Source organism: Astyanax mexicanus, chromosome 17, assembly GCF_023375975.1.
Source record: "Astyanax mexicanus isolate ESR-SI-001 chromosome 17, AstMex3_surface, whole genome shotgun sequence".
In the NCBI taxonomy this organism is placed as follows: Eukaryota; Metazoa; Chordata; class Actinopteri; order Characiformes; family Acestrorhamphidae; genus Astyanax; species Astyanax mexicanus.
The window spans coordinates 26,124,002-26,141,867 of NC_064424.1; the positions used below are offsets into that span (position 1 = coordinate 26,124,002).

The following is a 17,866-nucleotide window of genomic DNA, read 5'->3' on the forward strand; positions in this document are numbered from 1 at the left end:
TGACTCACAGTCGTTAGTAGAAAGTAAGTTAGTAAAAACAAACTTTCACTTATACTCTTTGGAAAATTTGAAGCTATAAAATGGTAGAAAATTAGGAAATTCAGACGAGCTGAATGAGGATTCCAGAGACTCTACTTTGGATTAATTATCATCTGTTGACAGCACTGATAAATACAGCCTAACCACGACAAACTGTAATGCTACTGCTGCTGCATCCTGCCCATGTAACATTACCTGCAAATTAGATGTGTAACAATACACTCCGCTCACGATTCTATTCACAATACTGAGATCAGAATTCGTTTTTTCACGAGATTTAAAAAAGAAAGGAAAATTATATATTTTTCTGAAGTGTAAACAATGTAAAACAATGAACATTTTCTTAAAAAAAGTCTGTCCCCTGCAGTCCCCTACTATTAAAGGTAGTTACAAAAAACAGAGGTTTAATATTGTAAGCAATTGTACACTGTAAAAATTAGGGAAAAAAGAGTAATATAAAAATGTATATAAGAACATTTGATCTATCTGATAATTTATTCCAATAGGTTAAATCAGTTTGTATGTGACCAAATGTAATTGTAACATGTAGGACATTAATATTATGATATTACACTAAAACAGTTATCCTTTTCGTATAATTAATTTGTAAGCCTGATATAAATGTTTGGGATAGTACAAATGGTATTGTTAAATGTAATTTCTTCAAAACCAGTTACAAAGAAAATATAAGCTCAACAGATTACCTCTGCTGAGTACCGCACACTCTACCGACTGGACGGAGGGGGAGCAGAAGGCTAGGCTACTGGTAGCTACGTCTTCACTGCAAAATATGGACACTGCATTACAGCTTACATTAAAACGTTTCTTATAATATTTCGAAGTCAACTATTTTATTTTTACAATGCACTGGCGTATTCTCAATGGGGCTGAATTTTTTTGCACTGCTCCACGCCGTAAGGATCTTGAGCAAAACTTGCTTTTTGCATGCAAAAGGTGTTGTGCCGAAATCTGACCCCCCTGCAGAATCCGACTACCCTTCAGGCACACACAATTTAATCCATATTACTGCTCTATTATATTGCAAATAATAGATGTACCAGTGCTTACTATTTCTGTTACCCTCACCAAGATCTGCTATCACAATAAAGGAGAAGTTATTCAAACCTTTGGGTGCTGAGATCAGAAGGGGAGTGTAATTTTGGCAGGTGTAAAAATGTAATTAAACATCAGGTATTCAGATGTGAACTTGTGATCTTCCCAAACTTGATGTTTAAAGCTGTGTTTGACATGTTCTCCTAATACCGATTATTATGGCTAAAAGGCGTTCAGTCCTACAAATTATTTAGTTCTGCAACACACATCTTTCTTTCTTTATATAAAACTAAACTAGCACTGCAAGAGTCTGTTTGGCTATATATCTTGAAATATAAATAAATATATATAAAATATATAAAGTTTTATTTACACACCAGAACGGACAGCGTGGGTGTAACCTCTAATGCACACATGTTAACATGACACGAGTGCACGAGAATGGAAGTCTGATTCTGCAGGGGAATCTAAATTTGGCACACCTGTTTTGTTAATGTGTTTCTCGCACTTTTCACCCAAGCCTTCCACTCAGCTCAGAGCGCCACTTTAAATGCACGATTCACACTAATGTCCAGTAGCTGCAAATACTTGTCCTGAGGAGCCCTGGATTAATCTACACACTTATCTCTCCTGAAAACAGATTATTAAGAGCATGTTTAGACCCAAAATCTTAATTTCCAGCATCGGGCAGTGTATTCATAACTGTTTGTTGTAATAATTTAAGGTGTGAGAGTTTTTAGAGACATATAGAGCATTTAACTTAGCACAAAAGATTTAACTTTTACATTTTACTTCGAATTTAACAAGAGATTACTACAATATTCCCCATTGTAGCTGTACAACAATTGAGCCCTGAAGATCAATCCAATAATTATACATATTTAATAAAAAACAAATAATTAGTGTAAAAATCCAATGTCTGATAAAGTCCTGAAAGAAAGACTGCATACAGTTTTAACCCAACCACAGTAACTTGTTTCTGCTGTCCTGCCTTTGTGTCTGTGTGCACTAGCCACCCAAACATCATTGCATGAATGTAATGTTAGTATTAGTATAAGCTACTTTTATAAGATAAATCTGCCCACATTAGTACGCCATTACAAAAGAAAGTGAACAAGAATGAGGTAAAATAAGGCTGACTGTAGAACAGCCTAATCTTGGAATACCATCAGCCTGGCACTAAACACAAATAGAACCTCAGCCTCTAAATTGGCTTTTTCTGTGGAGTTAAATGACCTGTATTTGCTTCATTTCATGTTTATTTTTTCTTTGTCTCTTTCAGAACTAATGCATCTTCTTCCAAGTATTTGTCTGCTTTCCTGTTGTCGACTTTCCTACCTGGCTGAAGTTTATCTTCATTCCATTCAGTCATTCAGCCATTCAGTCAGAAGATTTCACAATCAATCAACATTAAGCTGCTAATAAGTTAAGCACAAAGCACCCAGAAGAATCTCCAGTACAATCACACAGAACAATGATGCCAAATGCAGGCAAGGAGAATACTCACCACTGTTTACATTGTGGAAAGAGTTTTAAACACCAGAGTACTTTCAAAATACACATGCGCGTTCACACAGGAGAGAAACCGTATCACTGCTCAGTCTGCGGGAGGAGTTTTAATCGACTGGATCATCTCAACAGACACAAGCACATTCACACAGGAGAGAAACCACATCACTGCTCAGACTGCGGGAAACGTTTTAGTCAACTGTATCATCTCAAAATACACCAGCACATTCACAGAGGAGATAAACCCTATCTCTGCAGAGAATGTGGGAAGAGTTTTAATAAACTGAGTATTTTTACCCTACACACACGCATTCACACAGGAGAGAGACCCCATCACTGCTCAGACTGTGGGAAGAGTTTTAGGTATTCATATACTCTCAAAAGACACCAGCGCATTCACACAGGAGAGAGACCCTATCACTGGTCAGACTGTGGGAAAGGTTTTAATAAACTGAGTACTCTCAACGAGCACCAGCACATTCACACCGGAGAGAGACCTCATCACTGCTCAGACTGTGGGAAAGGTTTTAATAAACTGAGTGCTCTCAAGGAACACCAGCGCATTCATACAGGAGAGAGACCTTATCACTGCTCAGACTGTGGGAAGAGTTTTAGATATTCACGGGTTCTCAAAAGACACCAGTGCATTCACAAAGAGAAATCGTATCACTGCTCAGACTGTGGGAAGAGTTTTCATCAACCGTATCATCTCAACAGACACAAACGCCTTCACACAGGAGAGAAACCGTATCACTGCTCAGTCTGTGGGAAGAGTTTTCATCAACCGTATCATCTCAACAGACACAAACGCGTTCACACGGGAGAGAAACCGTATTACTGCTCAGTCTGTGCGAAGAGTTTTAAACAACTGAATCATTTCAACAGACACACACACGTTCACACAGGAGAGAAACCGTATCACTGCTCAGACTGTGGGAAGAGTTTTATTCAACTGTATCATCTCAACCAACACAAACTCATTCACACAGGAGAGAAACCGTATCACTGCTCAGACTGCGGAAAGAGTTTTATTCAACTGCATAATCTCAACAGACACGCACTCGTTCACACAGGAGAGAAACCGTATCACTGCTCAGACTGTGGGAAGAGTTTTAAACAACTGTACTATCTCAAAAAACACACACTCATTCACACAGGAGAGAAACCGTATCACTGCTCAGTCTGTGGGAAGAGTTTTATATATTCGAGTAGGCTCAAAAGTCACCAGATCATTCACAGAAAAGAGGAACTCTGTCGCTGCTCAGACTGTGGGAAGAGTTTCAAATACTGGAGTGATCTCAAAAAGCACTGGAGCATTCACCCACCAAAGAAATCGTACCACTGCTCAGACTGTGGGAAGAGTTTTAATCAGTGGAGTACTACTTGTGTTTCCAAGTGTAGTGCCTGCTATACCTCATCTGTACCACTTGGTGTCACACTTGTACCAGTGTATGTAGTCTTTTTAAATACGTCAGGACAAGCCTGATGGCCACATGAAAAGGAAGAGTATTCCAGATAATCTCGCTTACTACTTTCCATTATGACTTGAATTGGCTTTGGACCTTCCTTTTGTTGTGCATGAATCCCGTCTTGTAGTGCCAGTCTCTCTACATTTATCTGGCTCATAATGGGCATCAAGGAACACTAAACAGAGACTGCTTCTATTATACTGGTAACCTGGCACGGACACCTCGGTCCATGATTTGCTTGTTTCCTGTAGAGTCTGTCAGATAAGTGACAACAAGGATTTATCCAGCAACAATGCAGCCTGTGGATTCTCCTGATGGTGCTTAACTAGTAGTTGGTAACTGCATTTCTTTACAACTATCGTGCAAAATCACATACAACTACAAACAAAACAAAACAACTAAGAGGACGACCTATGCAGACAGAACTGAAATTTGTTGTCAATCTTGGAGTAAGAAGAACAGAAGAAAGTGATCAACAAACTTGGACAAAACATTTTGATGGTAGAAGATGGAATTTGATATGCTTGTCAAAGTTACCAGAACTCGCCCAGCCTATAAAAAAAGAAATGAAAAAGAAAAAAAAAAACCTGGAAAACTTATGTTTTGTTAATTCCATTTACATTACTATCTGAGTTGTATGCTTTCTTTTCAGGAAAGGGAAAATGTGTTGTGTTTTTAAGTGTAATGCCTGCTATCTCTTTTTTTGTACCACTTGGTACAGAAGAACCGAGAATAAAAAAGACTTGAGCTCAGTCATTAGAGTTTATAAAAACTGTGGGACAAACTGACTTTAATGTGATTGTAACATCTGTTGAAAACAACCTTTGATGAATGGAAACTTGTTAATGTACAGTGGTATGTAAAAGTTTGGGCACCCCTCATAATTTTCATAATTGTCCTTTATAAATCACTGGTTGTTCACTGTGAGCTGCGTAGTAAGAAAATGGAAGACCGGTTCTAGTTTAGACCCTAGTTAGGGCTGTGTACCATATATAAATATTTTGATACCGATACATAAACTGTATTTTTTTCAATATCTTTTTTCTAAATCGCAATAAAAAAAATGTCTGCAAAAGAAGTCTCTACTAAATATTGATGTAATATTTCTGTTCCCAAATATATGCGCTTGCTTAATTTTTAACTTTCTGTAAATCCTCTAACTTCATCTGTGTTTATCTGCCATAATATATATTTTACCAAAAATGCTGATCCAAACAACCAGTAATATATTAAGGAAAAAGCAAATGTATTACACTCTTTAATTTTTATATAGACTGTAAAAAATAAAACATTGGCTAAACCTAAAAAAATTGAAGTATCACACTAAATATTTTCCATTGACTCATTATAAAAAAAATATTTGATTCAACCTGATTATTTTTACGCCGTGCAAGCTATTCTTGTAGATTGGGACAATTCAATTATTTTGAATTTTTATTTTGAAAAAAAAAAAGGTTAATATTTAATTGAATTAACTGTTTCAATACTTTTGGATGGCACTGAATTTGAAAACAAACAAAAAACATTAAAATCACCAGTACATACATCAAACAGTGTAGTGTCACTAGTCACATGTTTTAAACATTTCATTAATTAAGGGAAAAAAGCAATTCAAACCAGCCTAATCCTATGTGATTGAAGGAACTATGATTTCAGCTCTGTACCAGTTTGTGACCTTAAGTGTACTATGGGTTCTGTAGCAGGACAATGATCCAAAACACACAAGCAAGTCCACCTCTGAATGGCAAAAAAAAAGGTTTTGCAGTGGCCTTGTCAAAGTCTTGAAATGCTGTGGCATGATCTTACGCAGGCTGATAATGTTAAAAAACCTGACAATGTAGCTGAATTAAAACAATTCTGTGAAGAAGAGTGGGCCAAAATCCTTCATGGAGATGTGAAAGATATGCCAGTTACTGCCAATTGCATTATTGCAGTTGTTGCTGCCATACACTCCTATTACCACCGCTACTAGTAGTATTCCAACTACTTGTAGTTCTATTACTAATTCCATTAAATGCTGGACAACCCAAGTAGTTATTAAACGTAATATTAGCCCAGTGGTTTTATTATAAATGTATAATTGAATACAAATGTCTAGCAATTTTAATCCTAGAATGATTATGGGAATATTTGTTTTGTTTTTCTATTATATATATCTTTTATTTAGACCTTATACCTCTAATGCTTCTTAAGAATGCTTCTTAATGTAAAGAAATATTATCAACACTAACACACCAGTGTTCTGACCAACACTCCAAAGGAGGACAAATCATCCTAGAACCCACCTTACTATTCATTTCACCTATCTTACTACTACTATTATTACTATTACTACCATTACCATTATTACTATTACTACTACTATCATTACTACTATTGCAATTTTTAATATTAGTAGTAACTTTTAAGTTACTAATATTACTTTTACTACTATTATTACTACTACTGTTGCTACTATTAATTTTACTACTAATAATTCTACTATTACCATTACCATCTGTACCACTATTATTATTATTGTTGTTGTATTATTAGTATTATCTAAATTTTTCATCAGTTGATATTAAAAAAAGTTTTTAGACGGGAAGTGTGTTTTGTTGTGGTACTGTCAGTTAATAGGTAATAGCCTTATCAGGCCTCTTAGTGTTGGTGAACTTTTATTTTGACAGCTAGTTTCCAGATGGAGCAGATCCGGATCTTCTTTAGTTTTGGGGACTTTGTCCCCCTTCTGTGGAGGATCAGGATCAGCTGAACTGTAGAAGGTATGTAGAAGTTCCACTCTTCCACACGCTGTTCTACATTTACTACTACAAACACAGAAACTACATCTACATCAGAAGTGCAGCATTTAAACAGCAGCAGCAGCTTCATTCAGCATCCGGCTGATGATCTCTCCTGTTTTAGGACACTAGTTTAGAGTTTCTCAGTCACGAATTCCCGCTTCGCCTCGTGGCTGCGATTCGCCAACGGGTGAGAGAGAGTGGAGCGCTGTGTAAACAGACCCGAATTTAGGAGCGATTCTGGGTCGAAATGTTCTTGTCTTTGTCATACATGTCAAGTCTCCTGTTTTGGCCGGGAAACTACCGTATTTTACTCCTCTTTCCCGCCGTCCTCCCGTATTAGTATTTTCCCGTAAATTTCCCGTATTATACTAAATAAAAAAATATATAGGCCACAGGCGACAATGCACTGACCGCTGTGTGTCTCTTAACCAATCGTGGTGCCGGTTCAAGGAGAAAGTCCCGCCTTTCAGCAGAAACAGCCAATCAGCTAGCTGGTTTTGCGGAGCGCAGTTTAGTGTGCGGGAAGCCCCGCCCCTCCCCTCGCTGTGAGTTCAGGCAGCTAGTCGGAGCAGCTGTCGTTAAAACTAATCTGGATATACGGAGATTTTTCTAAAAGAAAGGTAATTAACCATGTAAAATGTGATGAGATTGTTTCTGATAGCTGGTTAAAAAGACTCTTCTCTGAATCAAAACATAAATTAAACCCACTGTGTGTTTAATAAAATCCAGCTTGTGACTCAGTAAGCTTAACTTTAGAATTAGCTAGATAGATATTCAGGGTTTGAGAAAAATCTACATATATATATATATATATAATGCCCTGCCCTGATGTGCCTGATCAGCCAATAACTATCATTTCCAAACGCTATTAGTTAAGGGCTAGTTTTAGGGTTTGTTAGAATTTGTTTAAATCTCAAGTATTGTGGTAATGTATTGTAATGTATTATTTAGAAGAGATGGTTGAGCTGGAGAGAGAGAAAATGTGGAGAGGGCTGAAATTAACTGAACTGATCAGGAGTGGACTGAACGATAGAAAGAAGTATTAATGAAAGATTAGTAATTGTGTAGGCCCCTTAGGACTATTATTTACTTATGGAATATATCTGATCCATGTCCTTTTTGTAAATTTGTGCACCCTTCAATTTCAATTTTAAATCTATTAAATAAAAATAATATATATATATATATATATATATATATATATATATATATATATATATATATATATATATATATATATATAAATTATATATATATATATATATATATATATATATATATATATATATATATATTTATTTATTTATTTATTTATTTATTTATTTTTTTCCCCTCGTTTGGGCTGTTGGGGCGGCGGAAAAAATCCCTTATTTTTAAGTCCAAAACTTGACAGGTATGCTTTGTTATACTTTTTCCAGTTAGTTTTGGTTTCACACTGCAGTTTAGTGTTGTCATCAGCACGGTGGACTGCATTTCTCTACACTTATTCATATATTCATATTCAAATACTTATTAATTTATGTTCAGATTCCTTTACTTCTGTTTATAAATAAGGGTTAATCTATTGTTACAGTAAATTAATTAATACTCAGTCTAAGTTCTGCACACCAAGGGGAGTCAGATTTTGACACAAAACCAATTCGATTTTCCTCTGGTCGGTTTAAATACTGACTCAGCTTCCTGTAATTGATCTGGAAATCTGGAAAGTGTTTTTTACACACTGTAGATGAACCGGATTATGGTTCAGTAGATCCGGACCAACACTTTAGTTCTGAATAAATTCTGTGCCCGGTTGCTTAAATAATACCTATAAACTCATGTACATGCCCTGTAAACAGTGAAGTTTCTCCTACTTTACGTTTAGTTTAATCACCTTTTTGAACTGAATAAAACATGTCTGTGATTCTCCTTCTTAATAATTATTTTACTGTAGTCTGTATAGTTTATTAATCTGGTTTTAGAAAACTCCGCCTATATTGTCAGCAGGCGACGCGGCGTCAGCAGCAGCAGCACCTCCACCACTACTAGCCAAGTATACAGGGCCATCTAAAAAAAAATAATATCTTTAAACTAGGGCTGGACCCGAATATTCGGGTATTCGGATATTCGTTCGTTGAGTAGGTATTCGGTTTTTAATTTTGGTATTCGGATATTCGTTTTTTTTCTCCTTTCCAGAGTTCCACCTCACTCTAACCACTTCTGTTCTCGCGGGTCCCGTCAGAATATCTTGCGCGCGGGACAGAACTGAACTGTTATTGGCTGGAGCGGGAGTTTAATCCAGACGATGCGGGAGCAAATTAATAAATAGTTAAGAAAACTGTAATAATTGTAAAAAAAAAAAAAACCTAAAGAAAACTCTCAACGCGCAGGATGGACCGACACACACGCACACACCGATGGTGTTTGGACTGGAACGGGACCGCAGTATTCAGCGCTGCTGTTTTAATAAATATATAAGTAAATTTGAAGCATTAAATGTAGTTTATTTAATTTATATTAGGAACGTGGGGCGGGAGCGGCAGAAATGTGTATGTGGCGGGCGGGCGCGGGATTAAAAGAAGCAATTTTTTTGCGGAGCGGTAACGAGACAGAAACGCGGGAGCGTGGAAGAGTGGGTTTAAAAATCAGTCTCGCGCAGACCTCTATTATACATGATAAAAAAAATGCAGGCTCTTCGAAACTGATTTATATAATAAAACGTAAGGGGTAATGTGGCAACAGTAGGGGCTAAATCGGTTACAAAAGCCTGGCCTACAAAAATGATGTCTGAACGAATTTCCTCTTATCTAATATAATTTAAAATGGTTTAAAAATATAAAATAATTTCTAAGTAAACGAAATATTTAATATTGAGCTTATAGCCCAAGTGCAAAAATACAAAATCAGTAATAAGACTATGCCCTGCAACAATCCTTAAACCGAAATAGACCAAGTACAATAACGTCATTAACAATGACTTTCCTCTACTCTAATATAATTTAACATGGTTTAAAAATATAAAATAATTTCTAAACAAACGAAATATTTAATATTGAGCTTATAGCCCAAGTGCAAAAATACAAAATCAGTAATATGCCCTGCACAATCCTTTAACCGAAATAGACCAACAGTTTACAGTTTACAATGACTGTCCTCTAATATAATTAACAATGTTTAAGAATATAAAATACTTCCTGAACAAACGTTTTTTTTTTTTTTTTTTTTTTTAAGCAAATAGCCTAAGTGTGAAAACACAAACAGCAATTTACTGGGCTGGCTTGCGCAGCGGAGAAACCGTGCAGCAGCAGCCTCCTAGCCTGCTTACGCAGCCGATAAGCCGCGGTGTGGGGCAGCAGAAATTCCGGGATGAAAACACAAAGAAATCTGGGCTAAAAACACAGAAAAAATATGGGATGAAAACACAAAAATCCGGGATAAAAACACCAAAAATCCGGGGTGAATATGTCTCGTCGGTCAGAGCAAATTGAACATTTTTCAGTGGATTAAAGGGGCCGTGATTTGCTTTTTTTTTTTTTTTTTTTTTTTTACACCTCTTTTTTTAAAAACGAATATTCGAATATTTGCTTCGAATCAGTGCCGAATATCCGGAGCTCAAAAAACGCTATTCGGGCCAGCCCTACTTTAAACAGTTTCTTTATTTCAGTAATTCAGTTCAAAATGTGAAACTCATATTATATACAGTGCTGGTAAAAGTATTGGCACCCCTGCAATTCTGTCAGATAATACTCAATTTCTTCCAGAAAATGATTGCAATCACAAATGCTTTGGTATTAATATGTTCATTTATTTAGCTTGCAATGAAAAAACACAAAAGAGAATGAAAAAAAAGTCAAATCAATTATCATTTTACACAAAACTCCGAAAATGGGCCGGACAAAAGTATTGGCTTGGTAAACTTGGTAGCACAACCTTTATACAAAATAACTCCGAACAACCGCTTCTGGTAACCATCAGTGAGTTTCTTACAATGCTCTGCTGGAATTTTAGACCATTCTTCTTTGGCAAGCTGCTCCAGGTCCCTGAAATTTGAAGGGTGCATTCTCGGTTCTGCCATTTTGAGATCTCTTCACGGGTGTTCTATGGGATTCAGGTCTGGACCCATTGCTGGCCACTGCTTTCTCTCAAACCATTTTCTAGTGCTTTTTGAAGTGTGTTTTGGGTCATTGTCCTGCTGGAAGACCCATGGCCTCTGAGGGAGACCCAGGTTTCTCACACTGGGCCCTACATTATGCTGCAAAATTTGTTGGTTGTCTTCAGACTTCATAATGCCATGCACACGGTCAAGCAGTCCAGTGCCAGAGGCAGCAAAGCAACCTCAAAACATCAGGGACCTCCGCCATGTTTGACAGTAGGGATTGTGTTTTTTTTCTTTGCAGGCCTCGTTTTTTTCCTGTAAAGTCTATGTTGATGCCTTTTCCCAAAAAGCTCTACTTTTTTCTCATCTGACCAGAGAACATTCTTCCAAAACGTTTTTGGCTTTCTCAAGTAAGTTTTGGCAAACTCCAGCCTGGCTTTTTTATGTCTCTAGGTCAGAAGTGGGGTCTTCCTGGGCATCCTACCATAGAGTCCCTTTTCATTCAATCGCCGATGGATAGTACAGGTTGACACTGTTGTACCCTCGGACTGCAGGGCAGCTTGAACTTTTTGGAACGTTTGGATGTTAGTCGAGGTTCTTTATCCATCATCCGCACAATCTATGGTTGAAATCTCTTGTCAATTTTTCTTTTCCGTCCACATCTAGGGAGGTTAGCCACAGTGCCATGGGCTTTAAACTTCTTGATAACACTGCGCACGGTAGACACAGGAACATTCAGGTCTTTGGAGATGGATTTGTAGCCTTGAGATTGCCCATGCTTCCTCACAATTTTGCTTCTCAAGTCCTCAGACAGTTCTTTGGTCTTCTTTCTTTTCTTCATGCTCAATGTGGTACACACAAGGACACAGGACAGAGGTTGAGTCAACTTTAATCCATTTTAACTGGCTGTAAGTGTGATTTAGTTATTGCCACCACCTGTTATGTGCCACAGGTTAGTAACAGGTGCTGTTAATTACACAAATTAGAGAAGCATCACATGATTTTTCAATACTTTTGTCCACCCCCTTTTTTTATGTTTGGTGTGGAATTATATCCAATTTGGCTTTTTGACAATTTTTTTTGTGGTTTTCCATTGAAGACAAATTAAATGAACATTTTAATATCAAAGCATTTGTAATTGCAATCGTTTTCTGGGAGAAATGGAGCATTATCTGACAGAATTGCAGGGGTGCCAATACTTTTGGCCAGCACTGTAGATGTATTACACACAGAGTGATCTTTTAAGCGTTTATTTCTTTTATTGTTGATTTTGATGAACACCCAAAAAAATCAGTGTCTCAGATTAATTAGAATATTATATAAAACCAATTGATATTTTTGGCAGTATGGGCAGTTTGCTAAAACCTGCTGGAAAATGCAGAGGGAAGCATGAAGTGCTGTAAGATTTTGTGGGAAAACACTGCACTGCCTTTGGACTTGATATAACGCAGTGGATCAACATCAGCAGATAATATGTCTCTCCAAACCATCACTGATTGGTGGAAACTTCACACTAGATCTCAAGCAGCTTGTACTGTGTCTCTCCACCCTTCCTTCAGACGCTGCTTCCTTGATTTACAAATGAACTGTCACATTTATTGATGGTCAGTGATGGTTTGGAGAGACATGTCATCTGCTGGTTTTGATCCACTGTGTTTTGTCAAGTCCAAAGTCAGTGCAGTGTTTTCCCAACAAAATCTTACAGCACTTCATGCTTCCCTCTGCTGAAAACTTTTATGGAGATGCATATTTCATTTTCCAGCAGGACTTGGCACACTGCCCACACTGCAGAAAGTACCAACTGGTCTTATATACCGTATTTTTCGGACTATAAGGCGCACCGTATTATAAGACGCACTATCAAAGAACGCCTATTTTCTGCTATTTTTCCATACATAGGGCGCATCGCATTATAAGGCGCGTTAAGTGACACTAGAAAGGGTGCCTATATCAAAGTGAACAGGGGTGGCGCCATGTTTCCCTTCCCCCACCGGGGGTGGTCGCTTGCCGGTGGAGCGTCTCAGTATACAAATCTAACGTTAGCTCTTTCAAAGTCAAACGAGTGCTGGATATTAATCTACACAGATTCCTCTCCTGAAAACTGTTTATTTGGGTGAGTAACGTGCTTCAGTTTATTTACAGTAAGCTTAGATTTCCAGATGTCCACTAAGGCTTGCTGCACCAGCGTTAGCATAGCTATCCGCTAGCACGCTAGCTAGTCACCTAAACTAGTAAAGTTAACCCAAACTTAAACGACAGCGTTACACTGAGTAATCCTGCGTGTTCTGGTAAGACAGTGAGATATTAGCTAGCGATTCGTCCCCCGTAGCTTGTTTTAACACGGTAAACAAGCAGATTACAGGCTGATAAAACTCACCTCTGAGAGAGTTAGCGCTTAGCATCTAGCTAATGCTAGCCAGGCAAAGCAGCACAGACTTACAGGCCGATAACTCACCTCTGAACGGTGAACGCTTAGCGATTAGCATCTAACTCTAATAATACTGCTCCAGCAGTATTAAAAGTGCTAAATTTAGAAAATACTGATCTCTGAACAGTGAATAAGCTAGCTAATGCTATTTGCTGCTCCAGCCTCGGAGCTGCACGGCTCTGGACTCTGTATAGCACTGAAACTCTGTACAACGCTGCACGGAGTGTGTGTTTACTGCTCCTTACAACCTGACGAGTAAAATTTAGATAATACTGATCTCTGAACAGTGAATAAGCTAACTAGCTTAGCGGTTAGCATCTAGCTAATGCTATTGCTGCTCCAGCCTCGGAGCTGCACGGCTCTGGACTCTGTATAGCACTGAAACTCTCTATAACGCTGCACGGAGTGTGTGTTTACTGCTCCTTACAACCTGACGAGTAAAATCCATACAAAAGGCGCACCGTATTATAAGACGCACTGTCAATTTTTGTGAAAATTAAAAGTTTTTAAGTGCGCCTTATAGTCCGAAAAATACGGTAATATTCAAATTTTCTGATACACTGATTTTTGTGTTTCAATGGCTGTAATCCATAACCATCAATAATAAAAGAAATAAACTCTTAAAAGAGATCACTCTCATAATGTGTTTAACATTTTGAACTGAATTACTGAAAAAAAGTAACTTTTCAAAGACATTCTAATTTTTGAGATGGCCCTGTAGGTCTTTGCAGACGAGAGTAGTGGGCGTGTCGAAATGTGTTGTATGCAATAAAGTGGGCGTGTCAAAACTTTACTCCCAGTTTGGTTTGTTACAAACAGCAGAGATGTAGTGCTGATTCAGGAAGCTGTCACACATTACAAATATGTGCTGAAATACTTTATATTATGTTCTTTATTTAAATTAATTAATTTTATATTTATATGCACACACACACACACACTATATATATATATATATATATATATATATATATATATATATATGTGTGTGTGTGACTGTGATGTACTATCAGTTAGCTATATTTCTAACCTGCTGCTTATTAATGATGTTGTCAATATATTTAGTGACTTTTGAGAACCATTTAAAGTATTATATTAAAAATAATATCTAAAACAAACTGTACATGCATGTGTAAACAGTAATGTCTCTCCTACTTTACATTTAGTTTATTAATGTTTTTTTTAATGTCTGTGACACTCCTTCTTAATGAATTTACTAACTGTAAGCTGTGTAGCTTTTTCTCAGTTTTTCTTGAGTTGAAAATTTTACTTAGCACAGAAGATTTAACTTTTACATTTTACTCTCAATTAACCAAGAGTTTACTATTATATTCCCCATTGTAGCTGTACAACAATGGAGCCCTGAATATCAATCCTAGAATAAAACAAATTTTATTGGAAACAAATAATAAATCAGTGTGAAAATCATAAAATGTCTGATATAGTCCTGAAGTATAGCAGAAAAAAGACATACAGTTTTAACCCAACCACATTAACAAATTTCTGCTGTCCTGCCTGGGTGTCTGTGTGCACTAGCTTCAAAAACATCATTGCATGAATGTAATGTTAGCGTTAGAATTAGCTACTATATTTAAAAAAAATTGCCCACATTAGTACACCATTAGAAGAAAAGTGAATGGAAATGAGGTAAAATAAGGCTGACTGTAGAACAGCCTGGCCGCAGAATACCATCAGCCTCTAAATTGGCTTGGAGTTAAATGACCTGTATTTGCTTTATTTCATGTTTATTTTTTCTTTGTCTCTTTCAGAACTAATGCATCTTCTTCCAAGTCTTTGTCTGCTCCTGTTGTCGACTTTCCTACCTGGTTGAAGTTTATCTCTGCAGACATTCAGTCAGAAGATTTCACAATCAACATTAGGCTGCTAATAGGTTAAGTACAAGCCACCCAAAAGAATCTCCAGTACGTACAAAAGGCATTTGTACAGAACAATGATGCCAAATGCAGACAAGAAGAAAACTCACCACTGTTTACATTGTGGGAAGAGTTTTAATCGACCGAGTGATCTCAAAAGACACGAGCGCATTCACACAGGAGAGAAACCGTATCACTGCTCAGTCTGTGGGAAGAGTTTTAATCAACTCGGTACTCTTCGAAAACACCAGCACATCCACACAGGAGAGAAACCGTATCACTGCACAGATTGTGGGAAGAGTTTTAACCGACAGAGTAATCTCAATGTACACAAGCGCATTCACACAGGAGAGAAACCGTATCACTGTTTTGACTGTGGAGAGAGTTTTATTAGATTGCGCAGTTTTAAAGCACACCAGAGCATTCACACAGGAGAAAAACCGTATCACTGCTCAGAATGTGGGAATAGTTTTAATAGACTGTGTACTCTCCAAAAACACCAGCGCATTCACACAGGAGAGAAACCCTATCGGTGCTTAGACTGTAGGAAGACTTTTAGTCAACTGAGTTCTCTCCGAAAACACCAGCGCATTCACACAGGAGAGAAACCGTATCACTGCTCAGAATGTGGGAAGAGTTTTAATCAACTGAGTGCTCTCAAAGCACACATGCACATTCACACAGGAGAGAAACCATATCACTGCTCAGAATGTGGGAAGAGTTTTAATCAACTGATTACTCTCAACATGCACAAGCGCATTCACACAGGAGAGAAGCCGTATCACTGCTCACACTGTGGGAAGAGTTTTAATCAACTGAGTAATCTCAACAGACACAAGCGCATTCACACAGGAGAGAAACTGTATCAAGGTTCAGACTGTGGAAAGAGTTTTATCAGAGTGCATACTCTTAAAGAACACCAGCACATTCACACAGGAGAGAAGCCGTATCACTGCTCACACTGTGGGAAGAGTTTTAATCAACTGAGTAATCTCAACAGACACAAGCGCATTCACACAGGAGAGAAACTGTATCAAGGTTCAGACTGTGGAAAGAGTTTTATCAGAGTGCATACTCTTAAAGAACACCAGCACATTCACACAGGAGAGAAACCATATCACTGCTCACACTGTGGGAAGAGTTTTAATCAACTGATTACTCTCAACATGCACAAGCGCATTCACACAGGAGAGAAACTGTATCAAGGTTCAGACTGTGGCAAAAGTTTTAATAGACGTAGTGATCTCACAAACCACCAGCGCATTCACACAGGAGAGAAACCGTATTACTGCCCAGAATGTGGGAATACTTTTAATAGACTGTGTACTCTCCAAAAACACCAGAGCATTCACACAGGAGAGAAACTGCATCAGTGCTTAGACTGTAGGAAGAGTTTTGGTCAACTGAGTATTCTCTGAAAACACCAGCTCATTCACACAGGAGAGAAACCGTATCACTGCTCAGTCTGTGGGAAGAGTTTAAATCAACTGATTGCTCTCAAAGTACACACGCACATTCACACAGGAGAGAAACCGTATCCCTGCACAGACTGTGGGAAGAGTTTTAACACTTGTTTTTGTGTTTTTTTTTTTTTTTTTTACAGCACTTTGTCATCTACTGCTTTTCCTTGGTATACCTGTTTATCACCTATTACAGTACACCAGTGATAACTTTGTTCTATGTTCTTGCTATGGATAGTATTTGTGCCCTGATTCTGATTGATTTTCCATCTTCTTTTATCTTTGGATTCTTGTTTTTTACCCATTGACAGCTTTATGGTTTTCAAGTAAATCTGAAACGGAGTGCTGTTTTTTGTTTGAATAATCTATGTATCAGGATACACCTAAGCAACAAAACACACCTGACAGTCACATGTTTAATACTTTTGCTCACAAGTGAAATGAGTGGGTTAAGACAGAATGTGCTATCTTCTGAAATTTGTTTCAGACCTAGATGTAAATACCTGAAAATAAAAGCTAAAATGTTGATATTTTGTCTTTTGTATATATGTATGTCAAATTCAAATGTTTTCAGTTTACAGGAGAAATAAATGGATTGACCTCACTGTTTCAAAACTTTTGGAGGGCACTGTAGGTTCTGTAGGTGTAAGGAATACTTGTAGTTTGAAACTTGCATGTGTGTAATGACGCATGTCAACAATAAAAGTAGCCGAGTGTTGTCCCTCATTCATACTTTACAGCCATTACCATTCACAGTGGACAGTGTATGGGGTGTGATAATAGATTTTGTCCCATGACGTGTTATATCTGTATACTTTGGTTTTATTACAATAATTACAAATAAATACATTCATTTCAAAGTCATGTAAAAATCTACAAAGCAAAAGCAAATAATGTATATAAAAATGTACTCTCTTTAAATGGGCTGACCTAATTTAACAGAGGTTGCCAGAGCACGTGTTGGTCATCTCATAACGAGAAAAATGGAGATATAGTCGTGAGACAGTCCAGTCATGGTAGTTTTAGCATGTTTGCTGTTTGTGCATTTTTGAGAATCAGCACGGATAAATAGTGGATTTTTTCTAATAGCCATTTGTGCATTTCTTATAATCAGTAAGTTTAACCTTGATTTGTAAGTTGACATTGAACCTAAATCTTTCATGACTGAGTGCATTC

At 37.4% G+C, this 17,866-nt stretch overlaps 3 protein-coding genes across 5 annotated transcripts in view; all 3 read left to right on the plus strand.

The window, feature by feature from the left end:
* LOC107197812 (zinc finger protein 501) overlaps nt 1-5,211 on the plus strand; it is a 68,383-nt gene extending 63,172 nt beyond the window's left edge. For all 3 annotated transcript variants that reach the window (XM_049466570.1, XM_049466571.1, XM_022676419.2), the window contains one exon: nt 2,375-5,211. In XM_049466570.1, coding sequence (XP_049322527.1) covers nt 2,567-4,087 — 1,521 coding nt within the window. In that variant the 5' untranslated portion in view covers nt 2,375-2,566 and the 3' untranslated portion in view covers nt 4,088-5,211. The remainder of the gene's footprint in view (nt 1-2,374) is intronic.
* The window catches only part of rpl28 (ribosomal protein L28), a 92,135-nt gene that overhangs the window by 34,905 nt on the left and 39,364 nt on the right, over nt 1-17,866 (plus strand). The window lies entirely within an intron of this gene.
* On the plus strand, nt 6,729-17,216 carry LOC103044867 (zinc finger protein 271-like). Its single transcript, XM_049466573.1, has 2 exons — nt 6,729-6,832; nt 15,126-17,216. The coding sequence occupies exon 2, from the start codon at nt 15,308-15,310 to the stop codon at nt 16,646-16,648; it is 1,341 nt and encodes a 446-aa protein (XP_049322530.1). The 5' UTR covers nt 6,729-6,832; nt 15,126-15,307; the 3' UTR covers nt 16,649-17,216.